Genomic DNA, 23,325 nt, shown 5'->3' on the forward strand with positions numbered 1-23,325 from the left:
GTGCTATATAGTAGGTTCTCATTAGTTATCTATTTTATACATAGTAGTGTATATATGTCAGTCCCAATTTCCCAATTCATCCCCCACCCCCCGATGACAGTCATTCTGACAGGTGTGAGGTGATATCTCAATGCGGTTTTGTTTGCTTTCTCTGATTATTAGCAATGTTGAGCATCTTTTCATGTGTCTGGTGATCCGTATGCCTTTGTTGGAAAAATATCTATTCAAGTCTTCCCATTTTTTAATCGGGTTGTTTTTTCAATATTGAGTTGCATGAGCTGATCATATATTTTAGATATTAACCCCTTATTGGTCATATCTTTTACAAATATTTTCTCCAATTTGGTAGAATGTCTTTTTATTTGTCAATGGTTTCCTTTGCTGTGTGAAAGGTTTTATGTTTACTCAGGTCCCATTTTTTGTTGTTGTTCTTTTTTTTTTCTTGCTTTTGTTTACTTTGCCTTAGGAAACATCAAAAATATTGCTACAATTTATGTCAAAGAGTGTCTTGCTTATGTTTCACTCTAGGAATTTTACAGTATCTGCTCTTACATTTAGGTCTTTGATCCATTTTGAGTTTATTTTTGTGTATGGTGTTAGAGAATGTTCTAATTTCATTCTTTTACATGTTGCTGTCCAGTTTTCCCAGCACTGTTTACTGAAGAGACTGTCTTTTCTCCATTGTATATTCTTGCCTCCTTTGTCATAGATTAACTGACCATAGGTGCGTGGGTTTATCTCTGGGCTCTCTATTCTGTTCCATTGATCCATGTGTCTGTTTTTGAGCCAATAACACACTGTTTTGATTACTGTAGCTTTTTGAAAACTAGTTTTTCTAATTCTATCATTCCTCCCACATTTATTAGCTGGTATTCTTCAGTAATAAAGGGATTTCTTTACTCTAACTACCTCCCATGGATTTTTTATTTATTCAAAATGTTATTATCAAATACAGCACTCATTGTTTTTGATGTTTCAGTTGCTCCAGATGTAATCAGTGTCAGCCTTTTCAAGCAAATTCCTGAATCTTTGTGACATGACCCTATTAGTTCATGAGCTCTTCTTTGCTTACAAAGGTATACTTGATCCAAGGCTCACCTTGTATTTTCCTTGCCCCAGACCTGGAATCAGCCAGTTCTCTAAGAAGACTTGGCACTTTTGAGAAGGGAATGTTATTTAGACACAAAAGATCTGGGCATTACATGTGTTTATTGCTTTCTTGGGTAGAATCATTTCAAGACTGGTTAAGTGAATAGAAGATTTTGTTGTTTTGTTTTTAAATCATGCGTTCATACTGGCATTCTCAATTCAACTTTACCATTATAGATTTTTTTCCTTTATATCTTGAATTTTATATCCATATCTCTTTTTCTTACACCATAAACCTTGGCTTCTGATAATATTAATATATTTACTATTTTTTACTTTATCCTTATGAGATACATATACATAAAATAATTTCAAGTTATAATTATAATATTACTAGTACTAATAAACCTACTGGGTGACGCTTACAACTTTTTTTGCAGTTTTTTCCTGTTTTTAGAATATATTTCATTAGCATGAATCAGAGGCTGTGTTGACAAGTTAGCTGAAATAACTGTTTTCTCTGTATGACTATGCTATGAATTTGATAAACATTTAGATTCATTTGCTTTTTTACATTCCATTTTAGGGTTTTTAATGTTTTCCTTTTGATTTAATATTACTTTTTAGATACCTAAAATATTAATATGGCTCAAAAATCAAAACCATAGAAGGAGGTGGACTCAGAGGAATCTAGCTCTCATCTTTGTCCCTTCCACCCTAGTCACCACCTATCCCCTGTAAAAAAAAAAAAAAAAAAAAAAGAGAGAAGCCTCAATTAAATATAGTCAGGAGACCAGAAGGGGGAGCCCTCATACACTGCCATGATAGCAGAGCCCAACAGGAAGAAAACAGATTTTTCTTTCCTGCCAAGGACTCAAGCCAATGAAAAGCTATGGACTCTTTGTTTACTATAGCCCTCCCAACTTTCTTTTCCCCTCTATAAAAGTGTTGTCCTTCCATTGTCATGTGGGGACTTGCCCATTGTTTGGCATGGTTGCAGATTCCAAATTACAAATCTCTGCTCATCCCAAATAAACCCATCTTTGCTGAAGAAATATCTGGTAGTCTATTTCAGGTCAACACCCCCGTAGTAACCATTTTCATTAGTTTGTTTTTATAACAGCTTTATTGAGATATGTTTCATATACCATAAAATTTACCCTTCTAAAAGGTACGATTCATTGGTTTTTAATATATTCAGAGTTGTCCAACAATCATCACTATCTAATTCCAGAACACTTTCACCACTCCAAAAAGAAACCCTGTAACCATTAGCTGTTACTTCCCATGTCTCAGTCCTAGGCAACTATTAACCTACATTCTGCCTCTAGAGATTTGTCTTTTCTGGACATTTCATAAAAATGGACTAATGTAATATGTAGCCTTTTGTGTCTGGCTTCTTTCACTTAGCATAATGTTTTCAAGGTTCATCCATGTACTTGATTCCTTTTATGGCTGAATAATTTTCCATTGTATGTTGATATCACATTTTACTTTTTCCATTCAGCATTTGATGGTCATATGGGCTGTTTCCACCTTTGGACAATGATGAATAATGCTGCTATAAATATTTGTGTACAAGTTTTTGTGCGGAAATTTGTAATGCATCTGGAAATCACTTCAAAAACAAAATTCATATTTTCCTCATTCTTTTTAATGACTATATAATACCACATTGCTTGAATATATCATGATTTACATAACTAGCCACTTATTATTGGACATTTATGTTGTTTCCAATATTGTGTTACTAAAAATTACACTGCACTGACACAAATTTGTGCATATGTTGTTTTGTATTTGTGGAGGTATGTCTTCAGAGTAGATGCCTAAAAGTGGAGTTGCTGGGTCAAAGGATAACTGAAAATGCAGATTTGTTAGATATTGCCAAATTTCCCTGCTGTAGGTCTGTATTTGTATTGCATTAACACCAGCAATGTGTTGGACTCCCTGTGCCCCAAAGTCTCATAAACAGAATGTGGTCAAGCTTTAGGGTTTGCCAATAAATGGTATCTTAATGTAGGTTGAATTTGCATTTTTCTTATTACAAGTTAACTTGCACAGTTTTTCACATATTTAAGGTTATTTGTCTTTCTAGTTCTGTGTTTTTTGTGCTTGTGTCTATTGTTCGTTTTGTTCTAAGGATTTTGAGGAGCAAGATTCTTCAAGTATGGTAGATGGCCAGCCTTTGGGTGGAGGGAGGTAGGTGTCTCTCACTAACTGCTAGTAGGAGAATCTTCAACTGAATCCTTGGCTCATGTCACATATTAAGACTCTTAGAAAGTAAGAGCCAGAAGAACCCTTTGAGATTAGCTATTCCAGTCCCCTCATATTATAGATGACCAAACTGAGGCCCAGAGAGTAGGATGGACTTTCTTTAGGTTCATAGCAAATTAGCAATAAAGCTGAAATTTGAACCCAAAGTCCCTTTTCCCTGGGCAACTTCAAATTAACAACATGTGCTGATTTTTGTACTTTACGGAGAGTATCATAGACAATTTTTTGGAAAGAAAATGCTTTTCAACGTTTGCTATTAGCCCAAATTACAGACATTGGCAATAAATATAAAAGCCATTGTCTTGTTAATTCTGCCTATTTGTCTGCAATATTGGCTACAGATGTATTAAAAAAACCCAAAAAACAAAAAACTTAGAATGTCAGAGTTGGTCAGATCTTGGAGAGATATTATCATATCACAGGGGAACCTGAGGTCCAGAGGTGCAGAGTGATCAGGATTTATTATAGCAGGAGGCAAAGAGGGCCATTTAACCTTCACTAAAGGCCTCAATTTTAGGTGTTTTGAGATATTCTCCAAATGAGGTTAAAATATCTCATCAATGCATTTATGAGTGTGCTGATAGCTTTATTTTGTTAAACACAAACACTTAAAATGCATCACAATTTTTCTAAGCTTGTTGTCTCACTTACTTACTTTTTAATACACCAGGAATTGTCTTAAGAGTGACCTGCCCATGGTCATCAAGAAAGCTAGTAGCAGAACTGACACTAGAACCCAGGTTTGCTGACTCCTGGACAGAGTATTTTCTGCTGCACCATACTGTTTCCTTAGAGCAGCTAGCCTTTTATGAGTCAAGTAAATTCTTCTTTATTCACAACATTGAGCCTTCATGCCAGGAAGCACCACAGTGGGGCACACATGCCCTTACACCACCACCCCATCTTAGAGCCCATCACCAGACCTACTCTCTGGAATGCTGCTATCTGTTCCTACATGTCACACCCAAGCAAAGAAGGTGACCATAATCATAACTCCCATGTCTTGAGAACTTCCTATGTGCCATGTACTTCACCTGTGTTCATTCAAATCCACACAACAGTCTTATGTGGTAGGGAATACTACTCTCATTTTATAGATGACCAAACAGGTTAAGAGAGGTTTTCCTAAGATTACACAGCTGGGATTTGAACCCACGTTTATCTGACAGCAAAGCCTGTGTTCAGCCACCATTCTACCTGGTGTTACCATTCAACTGAGATAACCCCTCAACTAAGACGCATGATAATCCTGAGAGGATATATATAAGGGTAAAGGGAAAACTGCCTTTCTCACAGAACACTCAGACTGCCCAGGATGAAGCAGTTGGGGGCTGGGACTTAATAAGCTGACAGACAGTTTATCTGCAGTGCTACCATGTGGGCCAGCCCTCTAATAGGAACTCTTCCTGAAAACCTAGAAGTTACTTACTTGACCAAGTGTCTTATAAGAAGTTCCAGCATCTCTCGGTTCTTTTCTGGTAGCTTATATACCAAGGAATGAATAGCTCCCAGCCGATAATCCAGGTTGTCAGACTCTGAGAGAGAACAGAGAGATAGTTTTGCCTTCTGGGCAATTGGATCAAGCAAACTCTCATACATATACACACAGGTACACACATACACATGCACATGTGCACACAGACACAATCAGAGACACACAGAGTCAAAGAGATGAAAAGAGAGAGATATATAGACACAGGGACACAATGACAAAGAGAGACCAAGAAACAGACACTGAAAGAAAGAGAGGGAGGGAGAGAGACTGACTAAACGATAAAAACATAGATTGAAAACAAAGAAATAGGCCTAGAAAGATGAAGAAATAGAAGAGAGAAGAGCAAAGAAATATGAGTAGTGAAGACAAGACTGTCTCAGAGCAAGTCAGAATTCTGGATACAGCAGGTTGCTCCTAAAGTTCCACATGTAAACTTCCAGCTGGAATCCCTTGCCCACTCACTCTCCTTGTGGAACTAGGAGGTATGCTTCTGCCTCTGGGTTCCTATGAAAATCACTGAGAGACCTCAGAGTAAAGATCAAAGCTCTCTTGCCTCAACAAAGATTCATTATGAAGACAAATCCCCTGAATCTTTTTCCTGAATACCATACAAGGCATAATGCAGAAGAGTCACATCAAGGTAGGGAGGGATACTCATACAGTGGCCTCAGCCAAAACTTTTAATGCTTCTTCAGCTGCCAACTTTTTGAGTGATTCTATATGCCTTATTTCCTATGTACCCTTCCACCCTCACCATCGGTCTTATCATCTAAAAAAATGTGATGCTAGCACTAAAAGTTTAGGAGTAATAATTCACAACACAATTGAAAAGCACTTGAAAAGGCAAAGTGCTGAAAAAATGCTGAAATAGTAACTGTAATGGAAACATTTTGCTGTCCCCTGGCAATGTGAGCCATCTTGTTCTGATGTAAGAGGCAAAATCAATCAATAAAATCCTCAGACCTGTCATATCCCTCGTTAGCCAGTTTTCTCCAATTCACTCAACTAACATTGATTTATGAAAAGTAATACAACACTTGAGTTAGCAAGTAAGAATACTCTCATTTGACAGTGGACAAAATCTGTGTATATGTTTGTTTTTTCCCTCACTTTCCCTCAAGCAGTCTTCTAGGCTTATTGCTGTAAACATTACTTAGAAGCGAGGACAACACAATTAACTAAGTAACATAAATACTTACTGGCAGCAGAGACCAGCTCTTTGTGAAGTCTATAGGTCATGACAGGTTCAGAAAGATTCCTGAAATTAATGAAGACTGTAAGTTCCTTTGGGGAGGGAGTAGCAAGGCCTTAGATGAGCAGTTCTGTGAGCAGCAAGGCTGAAGTTTCTGAGCTCCACAGATTAATGACTACATACATTTCTCTGTTCATCTGAAACTTTGTCAGAGGAATCCTAGTTGCCAGTAATTCGACAGAAGACCTATAAAAGTATGAGCTGAGACCTTGTGCAGGGTCTCCAATTAGTTCCCCAAAGTGAAAAGAGGCACAAATCAGTCCTGCAAAATTCCAAAGTGGACCCACTATGAATGCTACTATGAAGTCCTTACAGTTGGATAGTTCCTCAGTTTCCAAAGTGCTTTTATATCTGTCCTCCCATTTGATCCTTCCAAAGATCCTGTGAGGTGAAGCAGTAATTCAAATACCCATTTAATGGAGAAGGAAATTGAGCCTCAAATAGGTTTCTTTATTTAGTCAAAAAATATTGGCTGGGGGACTTCCCTGGCGGTCCAGTGGTTAACACTCCGTACTTCCACTGCAGGGGGAACGCGTTCGACCCCTGGTTGGGGAACTAAGATCCCGCTTGCTGTGTGGTGCAGCCAAAAAAAAAAATGTTGGCTGAGCACCTACTTGTGACTGGCATTGTGCCAGGTATTGTGGATCCAGATGAATTAGACATAGCCTAAACCTCCAAGGAGCTGATAGTCTAGTTGAGGAAAGTTCCATATACAAAATGTAGGTGATGCATGGCTCAGAGGAAGGAAGTAATACACTAATAATAATAATAATAACAAACTATCCACTGTTCTAAGTGGTTTATATATATTTACTCACTTAATTCTCATGACAACCCTGTAAGGTAGATATTGTTATAATCTCCATTTCATAGATAAGGAAACTGAGCTTCAGAAAAGTTAAATAATTCATCCTAGACCACACAATTAGTAAGTGGCAGAATTTAGCAGTCTGTCTCAAGTCCATGTTCTTAATCACTACGTTATACTGCTTGCCACTGCTATTATTGTAGTAATCTAGGTGAGAAATAATAAAGGCCTAAATGAAAATAGTGCCATTAGGGATAGAAAGAAAATGTGAGGAGAGTCATTTGAAAGACATTAAAGACAGAGTTTCATCAACAATTGCATATGTTGGTGACAGAGAGAGTAATCTGGTTTGGGTGACTGAATAGATTAGAAATTGATTCAGAGGGAAGTGGAGATGCTATGTCAGAAGGGTTTCTGGGATAGCCAAAGGCAGATGTTTATTAGGAAGATGGATGCAGTGCCTTTCTAGATCTGAGAAGTAGATGTGGAAATCATGAACCTAGGAGGGTGATTAGAACCATGAGAACAGATACCACTGCTCAAGAAAAGATGACAAACTGGCAGCCAACAGCTACATGAGACCTTTCAACATTTCTTCCCTGTCCAGAGTAGTGTGTAAAAAAGAAATGGAATTGAATGAGTCATCAGAATACGAAAAAATTGTGTATTTCACATAAAAATCAATATTGTCTGCCTCTATTGAAAAACTGAAAGATCTGTCTATATTGGGTCCATATGGTTATTTGTGGAAGTAAAGAATATTGCTGTTTATATATAAACAAAGGGATTGCTATGCAAGTAAAGGTTTTATATGCAACATGTTTAACATGAAAGCAGTCTACTTCAGTCATTTTCATGTCCTGGCTCTTGTGGATATTTGAATTTTCCATCCCCTCAATGTAGTAAAAAGGGAGGAAAGCCCTAGGAAATACCAGGTAGAAAGTCCATAAAAGGGACTTCTAAAAATGGTCAAAGAGGTGAGAGAAAATCCAAAAGCAATGGATTAGCAGAATCCAAAAGAAGAAAAAATTTCAAGGAGGGCTCGTTAACAGCTTCAAATGCTACAAAGAGGTCAAATAAGGTAAAGGCTGACAATTGTCCATTGTGTTTAGAATTGAGGGAATCACTGGTGACCTTGGCAAGAGCAGCTTCAATAGAGCAGAGGGGGCAGGAGTCAGAATGCAGTGGGTTAAGGAGTAAACTGGGACATTAAGAAGCAGAGACAGGGAGTGTATATTACTTCATACACTGAAGCTAGATTGGGAAGGGGTGAAATATCTCACTAGGCAATCTCACCTAAGCTCCTGACTCCAATTATCATCTACACTGTTGATGATGATTCTCAATTTTTTAGCTCGAGCCCAGAATTCTTGAGTTTCATTCCTATATATCAAATTGCCTACTTAAAATTATTGTCCTGATTTCTTCAGACACCCAAATTTGACATATCCAAAACCTAACTTGTCATATCCCTCAAATTTAGTCATTTTCTTATGTTTCCCAAATCAGTAAATGTATGACCATCATTTGGTTGTATGGGCCGGAAATGTGGAAGCCATTCTTTTATCTCCCTCTCCTCCACCTTCATATACAAGTTTACTCCCTAAATCTCTTGAATATGCTTATTTCTATCTATCCCCACCGCTACTTCCTAGTCCACACAGAAGTATCATCTCTTTCTGGGACCACAGCAATAGCTTGCTAATTGGTTTCCACCTCTACTTATTTTGCCTCTTTCTAATCTCATCTCTCTGTTTTTCTCAAAATGCAAATCTCATCATATAACCTCCTGCTTAAAAAGCTTTCAATATATTCTCATTCCTTTTAATATAAATTCATACCCCAATTCTTAAAATGTCCTAAAAGGCCTTGCATGATCTGGCCCCTACATATCTCTCCCTCCCTGTCTACACTCAATACTCCACGTAAACTGGTACGTGTAGTTTCTTAAAAGGGTCTTCCTCTTGCTTCAAGGTCTTTGCATATGAAGTTATTTCTGTCTGGAACTGCCTCCCCCACCCCCAGTTGACTCCAAGTTATAATTCAAACCTCATTCCAAACTAAAAACCAGAATAAGTTAGGCCTTCCTATTATATGACTGCATAACACCTTGCACTTTTCCTTCAGAGCACTTATCATAGCACGTTATATTTGTATAATTATTTGTCTTTTGTCTGTCTACTTCACTGGACTATAACCTTTTTAAGGTCATATCTATTCACAACTGTATGCCTACTGCCAGATACCATGCTAGGCATAGAGTAGGTCAGGAAATGTTTACTGAATGGTTTAGTGAATGGTAGAATAAATGAATACAAAGAGATGTGTAATGTTGGAGCATATTTACATGCTGAGAGGAAAAAGCCTGTTGAATGAGAGAGGGTAAAGATACAGAAGAGAGAAGGGATGGTTTTTACAGTAATTTTCTAGAAATGTTGGAGACAAGGGGTGAGTTAGGTGCCTAGAACACAGATGGAGGGAGTCCACTATGAAAATACTGACACATTTAAGAAATCTAAAGGGTGTTGACTGGCTAGTACATATTAAATGTTCATGGATAAGACAGTTAAGAACAAATATATCTTATTGGGGGTACAGGCCACTCAAACTTTCAGGCTTGATCTTCTCATCTTTCAAAAGAGCTACACTGCTTGATATGGGATAAGCTGGGAAAGATGTAATGTGGGAGGGACATACTCTATATAAATCTCTGAAAAAACTAACTCCTTTTAAGGAGGCTAGAGACACAGAGTTATTTACTTGCATTATTCTCATCATCACGAGTCTCCTGAAAGTATGCATAGCAGATTGCTCTGTCTTTCTTAAATTACCCAAGCAACTCCAAGAAGGCCACAGCCCCTGGGCAGTGGGGAATAGGGGAATAAGGTGCTGCAATACCAGTGGCCTTATAAGTCAGAGATACTTAGGTTCAAATAATATGAGCCATGATCATGAATATTACTTAATGGGGGAGGGGTATGATTTAATTTCTTCATCTGTAAAATGAGTATGGTAACACCTACCTTATAAGGTTATTGTGAGAAAAAAAAATGATATTGTCAACGTAAGCAACTAGAACACAGCCTAGCACAGAATAAACCCTCCAACACCAGTGCTTTTCTTCTTCAGCATAGAAAGGAGAAATACTCCTGGAAAGAGCATTCATGTTTACTTAAAGTTCTAAGATGATGCTACAGCAGAAGGTCATTTAATAGCAATATCTGGGACCCAATCTATTTTGGATTAATGACATTTCCCATAGCTAAATTACCTATCTTAACGTCTAAAGAGTACAATAATTGAAAAGAAGACATTTTACCACATAAAGTATGGTGCATACATGGGACATAGAAAATGATAAGAAATGAATGACTTTAAAAAGTGTATATGTCAGAAATATTTTTACGTAATATAAATCTATGCCAATAAATTGAATGATATATTCATCATCATTGTGCATTCTCAAATTTTTCTTGTAAGTTATTTTTTTTTCCCGACTGCCATCACTTCATTCAGTTCTAACATTTTTATGGTTGTAGTGTTTTGGGTTTTATTTCCATTATAACAAAAGACATACAAATATACAAATTATGTTTGTGTAAATGCAATTTAATGTTTCAAAATGGTTATTATCCACCAAAACATGTTAACAACCTTGAAATGTCACAACTCCTGATTTTACTAGTGAGCCCATTTGTGACATCACCCTATCTGTGCACAGTGGCAAAACTTCAATTATTTTAAGGGTGTGATTTTTAAAGAATCTTTTTTAAAGCCAATTTTTTTTAAAAAAGTCATATTTCAATAACTATTCTATTATTTTGATGCTTCCTTCACTTAAATTCCCAAAATTTAAAAAGTCTCCTAATGCACATTCTTCTTTGACAGAAATTTTTATCACTATTTTTTTCTTTAGCAATCCTATCCAACCTCCCAAAATTGGGACCACATTAACTCCAATCTCTATCCAGAAATATTTCATCAACTCTGAAAAGGAATGTTCCAAATCATATCACACATATATATATACCTGAGGTAGAATTTCAAGGAGCTGGTGATTGTCTTAATGTCCCAGTCACTATTATGAAAATCAACATCTCCTGGACATTTAGGATCTATTTGAGAAGAAAAAAATGAGAAAAAAGTTAACATTCCACAAGATCTTACATTTTATCCCTTTAAAAGAAAAATAAAGTGCATTAATTAAAAGATGGTTACTCTAACCAGTTTTCAAAAGATGAAAACTTTACAACAAACATGTCTTTGAGGTCTCAAAAATTCCCTTATATTCCAGCTAAGGATGTAAGGAGCTTGGAAGCCACCTCTTTCATTCACACAATAAGAAAAAAAAAAAATGGAACAAACTGAAAGTCAACTCCTCTTAGTTCCATCAGAGAACTGAGGTCATAGGACAAACTGAAGAAACAGACAGGCAGATACAGAGAATCAAAACGTATAGAGCAGAAGCCCAAGGGTAGAAAACTCCTTGGGAAACAGTACAGCACTAGGAAAACCCAATCTGTAATTGGCAAATTGCTAGTGGCTCAGTGTGGACAAGATTGAGAGTTAAAAATTTTAAGCAGGCCCAGTCCTAGGGGACTCCCAAGCTTTTGTGAGTTTTACCTCCAGGAGCCCTATCAGGTTCTTACAGTGAAGATCTGAGAAAAATTCCCTCATGTTACTGTAATTCTGAGAAGGGGATAAGAAAATTAGCCATTTAAAAATATGCACAGAGCATTTCATTCTTCTTAATAAGGCCTACCCTCAAGAGAAACTACTTTACTGGAGCTTAACTGACCTGGTAAGGGGGAAATTCCCAATTCCAGAAATGAAATCCCTTCCTGGCTCTTCTAAGGGGGAAAACTGAAACAAAACTGAGAAATGCTTGTGAAAGTCACAGGCCAGGAGCACAGGTTCACTAAAATACTGAGACATAATTGTAGAATTGTAGAACACTACCCCTGCCCTCACACCTTACCACCACATCAACAGGCTTCCTGGATAATAACAAGGGAATATGACTAAAAGAATTATTCTTCTCAGACAATATTTAAGAAGTCTCTAGGGAAAACAAAAGACAATAGAGGAAATTAAAACAAGGACACCAGAGGTAAGTTTAGCCCCTGAGACCTACAGTTACAGCAACCAAAAAACACTGGCTAAACTCTAGTCAGATAAATCAAACCTCACACTAAAGACCCACTTACCTCAGTTTCTTTTACCCATAATGTCTAGCTTGCAACAAAAATTACAAAAAAAACACTAAAAGACAAAAAAAAAGTTTCAAGAAACAGAGAAAACATCAGAATAAGACTCAGATATGGCAGATACTTTATAATTATCAAACTAGGAATTTAAAACAACTATGATTAATATACCAAGGACTGTAATGGGTAAACTGGACAACATTTAAAAAAGGAGTTTGATTAATGTAAGCAGAGAGATAGAAGCTTTAAGAAAGAATCAAAAGGAAATTTTAGAAATCAGAAACACCATAACAGAAATGAAGAATTCCTTTGATGGACACAGGTGAGAAAATAATCAGTGAACTTGAAGAAAGGTCGGTATAAACTTCCAAAAATAAAATGCAACGAGGAGAAGAAAAAGAAAGAAAAAGACAGAAGAGAATATCCAAAAACTGTGGGACAATAACAAAAGGTGCAACATACATGCAATGGGAATATTAGAAGGAGAAGAAAGATAAAAAGGAACAGAAGAAATATCTTAAGCAATGATGACTGAGAATTTCTGAACACTAATAATAAACACAAAACCACAAATGCAGGAATCTTGGAAAACACCAATCAGGATACACATCAAAAGAATCTACACCTAGGCATACCACAGTCAAACTGAATAAAACCAAAGACAAAGAAAAAATCTTGATAGAAGCCAGAAGAAAAAAGCACCTTACTGAAGGAAGAGCAAAATAAGAATTATTCCAACTTTTCTCAAGAAACCATGTAAACAAGAAGAGAGTGGAATGAAATATTTAAAGTGTTAAAGGAAAAAAAAAAGACCAGCCTGAAAGAAAGAAATTACCTTTCAAAGGTGAATGAGAAATAAATACTTTCTCAAATAAACAAAAGACAATAGAGGAAATAAAAACAAGGACAATTGTCTGATCTACAAATCTACAATTTAAGAAAATTTGTCACCAGTAGATCTCCCTTGCAAGAGACGTTAAAAGAAGTTCTTCACAGAGAAACCTATAGGTCAATAATTCATATTTACATAAAGAAATGAAGAGTATTAGAGGAGGAATAAATGACGGTAAACAAAACACTATTACTCTTATTCTTAACTGGTCTAAGAGGTAAAAGTTTAAAATAATAGCAACAATGTATTCAGTGATTATAGCTTATGGATAGTGAAATGAATGACAAAAATGTTATAAGGGATTAAAGAGAGGAATTAGAAACATTCTGTTATAAAATACTGGCACTAACAGTGTAGTGGTATGGTATTATTTGAAAGAGGACTTGGATAAATAGTAAATGTATGTTGCAAATGCAAGGGCAACCACTAAAAAAGAGTTTTAAAAAAGTATAATTTATATGTTAACAGAAGAGAAAAAATAGAATCCTAAAAAATAGTTAAACCCAGAGAAGACAGAAAAAGAGTGGAAAATGAAAAGAGAAACGAAGAACAAGGACCATGACCAGAAAAATGTAGCAACTATGGTAGGCATTAATACAACTATATCAATAATCACTTTAAATGTCAATGGTATAAATACACCAATGAAAATACACAGACTGTCAGAGTGTATTATAAAACAAAACTTAATTATATATTATCTACAAGAAACCAACTTCAAATATATAGAGACATATAGATTAAAAAAGGGATGGAGAACGATATACCATGCTAACATTAATCAAAAACAAAGCTGAGGTAGCTCTATTCATTTCAAACAAAGAAGACTTCAGATCAAGGAAATTATCAGGGACAAAGAGGGCCATTAAATAGAAGGATTAATTCTCCAAGAATACATACATATCCTTAAAAGATATGCATCCAACAAGAAAGCACTGAAACATGCTTTTCAACACCCGTTTATTGGTAATTGACAAATACAACGGGTAAAAAATCAGTAAGTAATTGAACTGAACAGCATCATCAACCAGCTGGATTTAACTGACATTTATAGACTACTTCATCCAACAAAAGTGGATACACATTCTTCTAAAGTTCATATAGAACATTCATTAAGATAGACCACATTCTGGGCCATAAAACAGACCTTAATAAATTCAAAAGAATAAAACCTTACATCAATATGAAATTAAACTAGAAAGAAATAACAGTAATATAAGTAATATTCAATGAAATCCCTATCAAAATACAAATGACATTTTCCACAAAAGTAGAACAAATAATTCTAAAATTTGTATGGAAACACAAGACCCCAGATAGCCAAAACAATCTTGAGAAAGAAGTACAGAAGTAGACATATCACATGTCCTGATTTCAAACTATACTACAAAGCTACAGTAATAAAAATAGTATGGTACTGGCACAAAAACAGTCCCATATATCAATGGAACAGCATAGAGAGTCCAGAAATAAACCCATGCTTATATAGTCAATTAACCTATAACAAAGGAGGTAAGAATATACCATGCGGAGAAGACCCTCTTTCCAGTAAATGGTTTGGGAAAACTGGACAGCTAGCTACATGCAGAAGAATCAAACTGGACTACTTTCTCATGCCATTTACAAAAATAAACTCAAAATTAATTAAAGGCTTAAATATAAGACTTGAAACCATAAAACATCTAGAAGAAAACATAAGCAGTAGGCTCTTTGATATCAGTCTTAGTAATATTTTTTGGAATATGTCTCCTCAGGCAAGGAAAATAAAAGCAAAAAAAAAAAGTGAGACTACATCAACTCACAAAGCTTTTGCACAGCAAAGGAAACTATCAACAAAATGAAAAGCCACCTTACTGAATGTAAGATATTTGCAAATGATATATTCGACAAGAATGTACACACACACACACACACACACACACATATACAGCACACACACACACACACAAGGATATATACAAGGATTATATATATATATATTTTATAATTTAAATTTATTTATTTTTTTATTTCTGGCTGTGTTGGGTCTTCGTTTCTGTGCGAGGGCTTTCTCTAGTTGAGGCAAGTGGGAGCCACTCTTCATTGCGGTGTGTGGGCCTCTCACTATTGTGGCCTCTCTTGTTGCAGAGCACAGGTTCCAGACGTGCAGGCTCAGCAGTTGTGGCTCACGGGCCCAGCTGCTCCGCGGCATGCGGGATCTTCCCAGACCAGGGCTCAAACCCGTGTCCCCTGCATTGGCAGGCAGACTCTCAACCACTGTGCCACCAAGGAAGCCCCTATATATATTTTAATATTCAAAATATAAAAAAGAAATCCTAGAATTCCACTTCAAGAAAACCAACAACACAATTTAAAAAATGACAGAGGACATGAATAGAGAGTTTTCCAAAGAAGATAAACAGATAGCCACAGGCACATGAAAAGATGTTCAAAATCATTTCGGAAATGCAAATCAAAACTACAATGAGCTAACACCTCACATCTGTCAGAATGACTATTATCAGAAAGACAATAAATAATAAGTGTTGGTGAAGATGTGGAGAAAAGAACCCTCATTCACTGTTGGTAGGAATGTACACTGGTGCAGCCCCTATGGAAAACAATATGAAGATTCCTTAAAAAAATTGAAAATAAAACTACCATAAAATCCAGAAACTCTACTCTGGGTATTTATGTGAAGAAAATGAAAACACTAATTTGAAAAGATATATGCACCCATATGTTCATTGAAGCACTATTTACAATAGCCAAGGTAATGAGGTTTAACCTAAGTGTCCATCGACAAATGAATGGATAAGGAATATATGGTATATATACACAGTGGAATATTACTCAGCCATAAAAAAGAATGAAATATTGCTACTTGTCACAGCATGGGTGGACCTAGGGGGTATTATGATAAGTGAAATAAGTCAGACAGAGAAAGACAAATACTGTAGGATTTCAATTACATGTGGAATCTAAAAAAACAAAACAAACATGAAAACATAACCAAACAGAGTCATAGATAAAGAGAATAAACAGGTGGTTGTCAGTGGAGTAGTGGTTGAGGGGAGGAGAGAAATAGGTTAGGGAGATTAAACTTCTAATTACATTATGAAATGTACAGTGCGGGGAATATAGTCAATAATTATGTAATATCTTTGTAAGGTGATAGATGACAACTATACTTATCATGGTGATCATTTTTAAATGTACAGAAATATTGAATCACTATCCTGTGTACCAGGAACTAACACAGTGTTGTAGGTCAATTATACTTCAATTATACTTCAATTATACTTCAAAAACCAACAAACAAGTTCAGAGAAAAAGAGATCAGCTTTGTGGTTGTCAGAGACAGGGCATGGGGGAAGGTAGTCAAAAGGTACAAGCTTCTAGTTATAAGATCAGTAAGTACTAGATATGTAATTTACAACATGACAAAGATAATTAACACTGCTCTATGTTATATATGAAAGTTGTTAAGAGAGTAAATCTTATTTTCTATTTCTTTTATGCTATACTTATATGAGACTATGGATTTTTACTAAGCTTATTGTGGTAATCATTTCATGATGTATGTAAGTCAAATCATTATTTTGTACACCTTAAACATATATATGTCAATAATATCTCAATAAAAATGGAAGGAAAAATAGTGGTTAGTTGGAGTTGAGATATTCTGTAAATATAAAATAGACACCACAGGGCTTCCCTGGTGGTGCAGTGGTTGAGAGTCAGCCTGCCGATGCAGGGGACACGGGTTCATGCCCCGGTCCAGGAATATCCCACATGCCGCAGAGTGGCTTGGCCCGTGGGCCATGGCCGCTGAGCCTGCGTGTCCGGAGCCTGTGCTCCACAATGGGAGAGGCCACAATAGTGAGAGGCCCGCATACCAAAAAAAAAAAAAAAAAAAAAAAAGAAATAGACACTACATTTTGAAGAATTAGTACAAAAAGGAATGTAAAATATCTCATTAATAATTTGTTATATTACATATTAATTGGTAATATTCTTAATATATAGGGTTAAATAAAGTTTATGGTTTAAAAAATTGTCTAATTTCAATGTCTTATCTAAATGTCATCTAAATCAGATACTGGTGAGATAATTCATCCTGAAGCAAACTGCTCTCCAGCTGGCAACCTGTGAAATCAAGCATGTTAGGTGCTTCCAAAATGCAAATATGGGACAGGCATAGAACAAACACTCCCATTCCAAAAGGAATAAATAGGAAAATAGAAAGGGGCACTGGTACTGAGAAAGTCCCAAATCTTAAGGCCAGTTTGGGTGGGGATCCTGCCTTCTAGATACACTGGGGTAGTGGTCCTGTCCCCAAGGCTTTAGGTGGCCCTGCTCCCATGACTTGGTCGGCACAGCACATTCTGCAGCTCACCTGGGTCAGAGTTCACTGGGGGTGACTCTCCCAGGCTGGAACTGCATGCATGTGGTTCTACTAGTCTGGGGTAATGGAGGCAGCCCCATTCCCACAGCTCCATTGGGCATTGCACCAGTGGGGATTCTCTGTGGTGGCCATGGCTTACAACAGCCCTTTGCCTCCACCCATCAAAATACACGTGGAAGTAGTCACACCTCCATAGCTCTTGCATTCTGCATGCTGGCATAGAAGGTGCTGCAGTGATGCCAACAAGGTTTAGTGCCTATGCCCTCCACAGGGGCAACCACTTTAAGCCTGTGCCTGTGCTTCCCCTTATATTATCCTTTTCTCTCAGAAGAGTGTCTGGCATATAGTAGGCAAGCTTCATCCTTTTGCACTAAGTAAAGGCAAAAGATTCCCAGCTATAGAATCAACACTTTAATTGCTTGAATGAGAATAATATCATCCTATATAAATTGGTAATTGGTATATTCTGAAGCTTACTGCAGCCTTATTTGTGTAAAATCTTGGCCCTGCCCAAGGCCTATCCATTCTCAGTGAAAGTAAAGTGGCAATCAATTTAGCCATGTGTTGCATTTAGGCTTTTTAATCTTCAAAAGAATCTATCTAACCCAAATTTCAGCTCATTTGATTGTAAAACATATGGGTCTGCATGTAACTGACAGGACTATGATTTCTGAATTCCAAATACTTTTCAGAGAATGCCAATTTCAGCTTTATATTGCCTAATTCTTATGCACATCTTTATGACAAGATAGTATTTATAGAGAATTATTGGAGAAACATGCAGTCAAGATATTCCTCTAAGTTAGTGACTGAGATTTTCTTTTCCACCCAAACGAACTACCCTCTGAATCTGAGGTTTACCACAGCACTGATTGTTGGAGTAATGTTTCACTTTTCTACTCAGTTGGACCTAAAAGTTTTGAGCAAGAACTCAAACCAATATCTTACAAACCCAAATTCGACTCCTCCTTGTCTATAATGTAATAGAAACAACAAACTGAAAAGTTATTAGGGCCAGGAAAAGTCAATGTAGCTCAAAAAAAGGGAAACACTCTGAAAAATCAGAATACAGGCATCCCTCTGAAAAAAAATTACTGCAAGAAATAAAAGTTTTAAAACTTTGGTGATAAGTTGTCAATATGATGAAAGGTGGCTTCAATAAAACTCAAATATTAATGAAGATAAAAGTTATCCTTAGACTAGGAATAGAAGGAAATATTTACAATGGTATGCTGGGAGAGGAGGGGAGCCTTGATTTGCAGCATTTGCCAAATTCTGTGGAGTGGGGCCAATTCCAAGCTACCACATGATGTCTATAAACTTGAAGTTGGGAAAAGATGTGCAAAGTCAGGTCTCATGAGCCAATATGAGAGCATCCAGTACACCACCGAATCTGTCTCAAATGATCAGTTGATATCATAGTTAAAGCTTAAGATCAGAAGCCAGTAAGGAATCCTCCTTTCACCACTACTATTTATCATTGGATCAGAGTGTTTTGAACAATGATTCTCAAACCTAACTTCTAGAAATCTCTGAGAAACTTTGAAAATAACAATGCCCAGGCTCCTCTCTATGTAAAGTAAATCAGAACCTCTGGAGGTGAGTCTTGGTTGTTTTTTAAATTCTCCAGATGATTTTAATGAATGGCAAAGGCATTGAACAGCTAGGACATTTAATGTAATTAAACAAGGAATAGGAAACTTAGAGCTGTTGGAAAGGATATAGAGTAAGAATTATTTATCAATGACGTAACTGTCCATCCAAAAAACCCAAGATAAACAATTTAAAAATTGTTAAAACTCACAGGAAGCCTTGTTAAAATTCTTGGTCAGAAAATAAAGATACAAAAATCATAAGCATCTTATACACTAGCAATAATCAGTTCAAAAATTTATTGATAATAGGAAAAAATGGCACTCTGTGCATGTGTGTGTATATGTTACTTTTATAATCAAACCTAGGAATAAATATGTGTAAACATTTAGGACTTATCTAGAAAAAATATAAGGTACAAAAAGAAAACTGCATAAATGAAAACATATACTGTGATTCTGTACAGAAAGACTAAATACTGAAAAGTTATCAACTTGACTCCAATTAAGTTTTAGATTTAATAGGATTCAAATTAAAATGTCAGAAAGCTTATGTTTTCTGGAACATGATAAAAAGTTTACATGGGACAATGAGTTGGCAAAAATGGTTTAAACATATTTTTAAAGAAGAATAATTGGGGAGAATTTGTGCTACTTGATAGGAAAAGTGATTAAAGAGGCTACAACAGTAACAAGGTCATACTAGTACAAGAATAACAAATGGAAAAAGTGAAGAGCTCATGAAAAGATCATCATGTAAATATAAGAACTTAATATACAATAAAAGCAGCATTATAAATTAGTGAAAAAAGAAGACATTCAATAAATGGAGCATAGAAAATTAACAATTTGGAAAAAATTCAGTTAGATCCCTATTTCACAACCAAACATATTCAATTTCAAATTAACAGAAGAATTAAAATGTAAAAAAATAACCACTCAATTCACAGAAAACCAAATGAATTTTTATAGGCTCTTGGTCTGGGAATGACATTCTGAGCATATTAGAAAATGAAGTTCTGTATGCACCCTGGAGCACGTTATGAATATATAGCAAGGTTAACAAGTTCTAGAAAATGGAACAGAGATGACCATTTGACAGCTATATTGGGGTCATCGTTTGATGTAGAATATGAACTGAAGCTATGCATCCCCAAAATGAGCCTATAGTCAGGTGACAAACGGCACGAGAGACATTAGGGAAGCTTTGTGAAATACAGATTCCTGGATCCCAAGACAAGATACTGTTTCATTGGGTCCAGGGTTGGGCCTGGGAAGTTTTGTTTTGTTTTGTTTTGTTTCTGAATAACAACTTCTCAAATGTGATTCTAGGGTGAGGCTGTTTTCCTGTTGTGTTTTGTTATGTGATAGATAATAAGATTGGGCATAAAAATAATCATAGGAATATCTTGGTCAAAGTTCTAACCACCACTCCTAATGAGGGCACAATGTTTATTTCCCTCACATTTAGAGGCAGAAAAACAAAAACAAAACACAACAACAAAAATACCCCACAATAGCAAGAAGGTCATAGTGGCTCCTCTAAAACACACGAGTCATGTCAGAGTGTACCAACTAATGAAGAAAACATGAGTAATATGATATTACTGTGAAAATTCTGGTTGCATTAATAGTAAGATGAGCTTTGATTACTTGCAGTTGATAAAACTGATCGACTGAGAGGAAGAAAGAGAAGTCACTAACAGAAAGTGGAGGAAAAATGAGACTATCAGTCTCTGACACAAGTCGTGAAGGCAGTAATGATTAATGTGAGGATTGATCAGTTTCACCACGTTACAGCCTTGCCAGCTCAGTCTCTTGCTTATCTCCCTTCTTCACTTATAAAACCCAGGTATGGCAGACTAAAGGAGAGCTGAAATAAAGGTCACTTGTCCTTTTGTTGTTGCTGTATATGTATGTGTCCCAAGTAGAGTGACAAAAGACAATACACTCATAGGAAAACAAATACTATAAACTACGGCTGCAGGAGATCTTCAAATATTTAATAACCAATAATGGCACATGGTTCCATCAATAAGCTGAGATACTGGTTGTAAGCACCAGAAATAGCCACACTGATGCCTCCCAGCTATTTCAGGCCTGGTTCCTGCTATATATGTAGAAGACAGGGGTGCTACCTGAAAAAAAGGTGGAAGCAACCTTAGTTAGCTGATTAAAATAAATCCATATGTGATCTACTGGTTCTCCCTGGATTCAAATTATATCAAGATTATTAATAATATTTATAACCTTGAGACAATAATTCTACTTCAGCAAATCTATGCAAAGTAAACATTAGAATGAATTCATCCACAAATTATGTAATCACAAAAAAGGAGACAAATAAAATGCTCAATAAGAAGGAAATTATCTGATAAATTTTGGTTCTTTTGTCTATCATAATATTATGTAGCCATTAAAATATTTGCAAAGCATTTTTAATCATATGGGAAATGCTTATGTTGAGGTAATTGTGGCCATGTAAAATCTAAATCTTCCTACACATCCTCCATAAAACAACACAGAACCACTAGAAACACATAAAAGTACACAAAGCCATGCTGTCCACATGAAAACACAGAGAACACCCAAATTCCAAATTAATTGTAAGTAGGAAAATAAACACCAAATCCCAGTGACGCATCACTCATAGTCCCCCTCCACAAACCTTCGCAGGAAGCAAGGGCAATGCTGGGAAAAGTTCATTCATGAGAAACAAAGAGGACTAGAGGTCTAAGGTTAATCTAAAGCTAGCATCAGAAAGACAAAGTCTACACAAAGTGTAAAAATACTGAAAGACAGGGTAGATCAGAGCACTTAAGAAAAGGTGTTCTAAGTAGTCTTCAAAGGGCAGTCTTTAGAGAGACCTTCAAGATGGATGGAGGAGTAAGACGTAGAGATCACCTTCCTCCCCACAAATACATCAGAAATACATCTATTTGTGGAACAACTCCTACAGAACACCTACTGAACGCTGGCAGAAGATCTCAGACTTCCCAAAAGGCAAGAAACTCCCCACGTACCTGGGTAGGGCAAAAAAAAAAAAAAAAAAAGAAAGAAAAAACAGAGACAAAAGAATAGGGACAGGACCTGCACCTGTTGGAGGGAGCTGTGAAGGAGGAAAAGTTTCCACACACTAGGAAGCCCCTTCACTGGCAGTGACAGAGGGGTGGTGGTGGGGAAGTTTTGGAGCCACGGAGGAGAGCACAGAAAGGCGTTCAGAGGGCAAAGCAGACAGATTCCTGCACAGAGGATCAGTGCTGACCAGCATTCACCAGCTTGAGAGGCTTGTCTGCTCACCCGACAGGGCAGGTGGAGGCTGGGAGCTGAGGCTTGGGCTTCAGAGGTCAGATCCCAGGGAGAGGACTGGGGTTGCCTGTGTGAACACAGCCTGAATGGGGCTAGTGTGCCACAGCTAGCTGGGAGGGAGTCCAGGAAAGGGTCTGCAACTGCCTAAGGGGCAAGAGACCAGTTTCAGGGTGCGCAAGGAGAGGGCATTCAGAGCACCGCCTAAATGAGCATCCAGAGGCAGGCGCTATCTGTGGCTATCAGTGCGGACACCAGAGACGGGCATGATATGCTAAGGCTGCTGCTGCAGCCACCAAGAAGCCTGTGTGCAAGCACAGGTCACTAACCACACCTCCCCAGGAGCCTGTGCAGCCCGCCACTGCCAGGGTTCCGTGATCCACGGACAACTTCCCTGAGAGAACACACGGAATGCTTCAGGCTGTTGCAACATCACACCAGCCTCTGCCACTGCTGGCTCACCCCGTATTCTGTACCCCTCCCTTCCCCCGGTCTGAGTGAGGCAGAGCCCCCTAATCAGCTGCTACTTTAACCCTGTCCTGCGTGGGCGTGGGCGGGGAACAGATGCCCTCAGGCGACCTACAGGCAGAGGTGGGGCCAGATCCAAAGCGGAACCCCAGGAGCTCTGTGAACAAAGAAGAGAAAGGGAAATCTTTCTCAGCAGCCTCAGGAGCAGCGGATTAAACCGCCACAATCAACTTCATTTACCTGCATCTCTGGAACACCTGAATAGACAATGAATCATCCCAAAATTGAGGCAGTGGACTTTAGGAGCAACTGTAGACTTTGGGTTTCCTTTCTCCATCTAATTTGTGTCTGGTCTTATGTTTATCTTAGTTTAGAATTTAGAGTTTATTATCATTGGATGATTCGTTTATTGATATGGTTACTCTCTTCCATTATATATATATATACATAGAGATATAGATATATACTTTTTTTTTTTTTGGTACATGGGCCTCTCACTGTTGTGGCCTCTCCCGTTGCAGAGCACAGGCTCCAGACGTGCAGGCTCAGTGG

At 37.1% G+C, this 23,325-nt stretch overlaps 1 protein-coding gene across 2 annotated transcripts in view; it reads right to left on the minus strand.

The window, feature by feature from the left end:
- Positions 1–23,325, minus strand: part of OPHN1 (oligophrenin 1) — a gene marked incomplete at both ends in the record, with an annotated part of 648,741 nt that overhangs the window by 121,943 nt on the left and 503,473 nt on the right. For both annotated transcript variants that reach the window (XM_079727359.1, XM_079727358.1), the window contains 3 exons: positions 4,796–4,901; positions 6,061–6,119; positions 10,952–11,036. In XM_079727359.1, the coding sequence (XP_079583485.1) occupies positions 4,796–4,901; positions 6,061–6,119; positions 10,952–11,036 (250 nt within the window). The remainder of the gene's footprint in view (positions 1–4,795; positions 4,902–6,060; positions 6,120–10,951; positions 11,037–23,325) is intronic.

This window comes from Hyperoodon ampullatus, assembly GCF_949752795.1.
Source record: "Hyperoodon ampullatus genome assembly, chromosome: X".
Classification (NCBI taxonomy): domain Eukaryota; kingdom Metazoa; phylum Chordata; class Mammalia; order Artiodactyla; family Ziphiidae; genus Hyperoodon; species Hyperoodon ampullatus.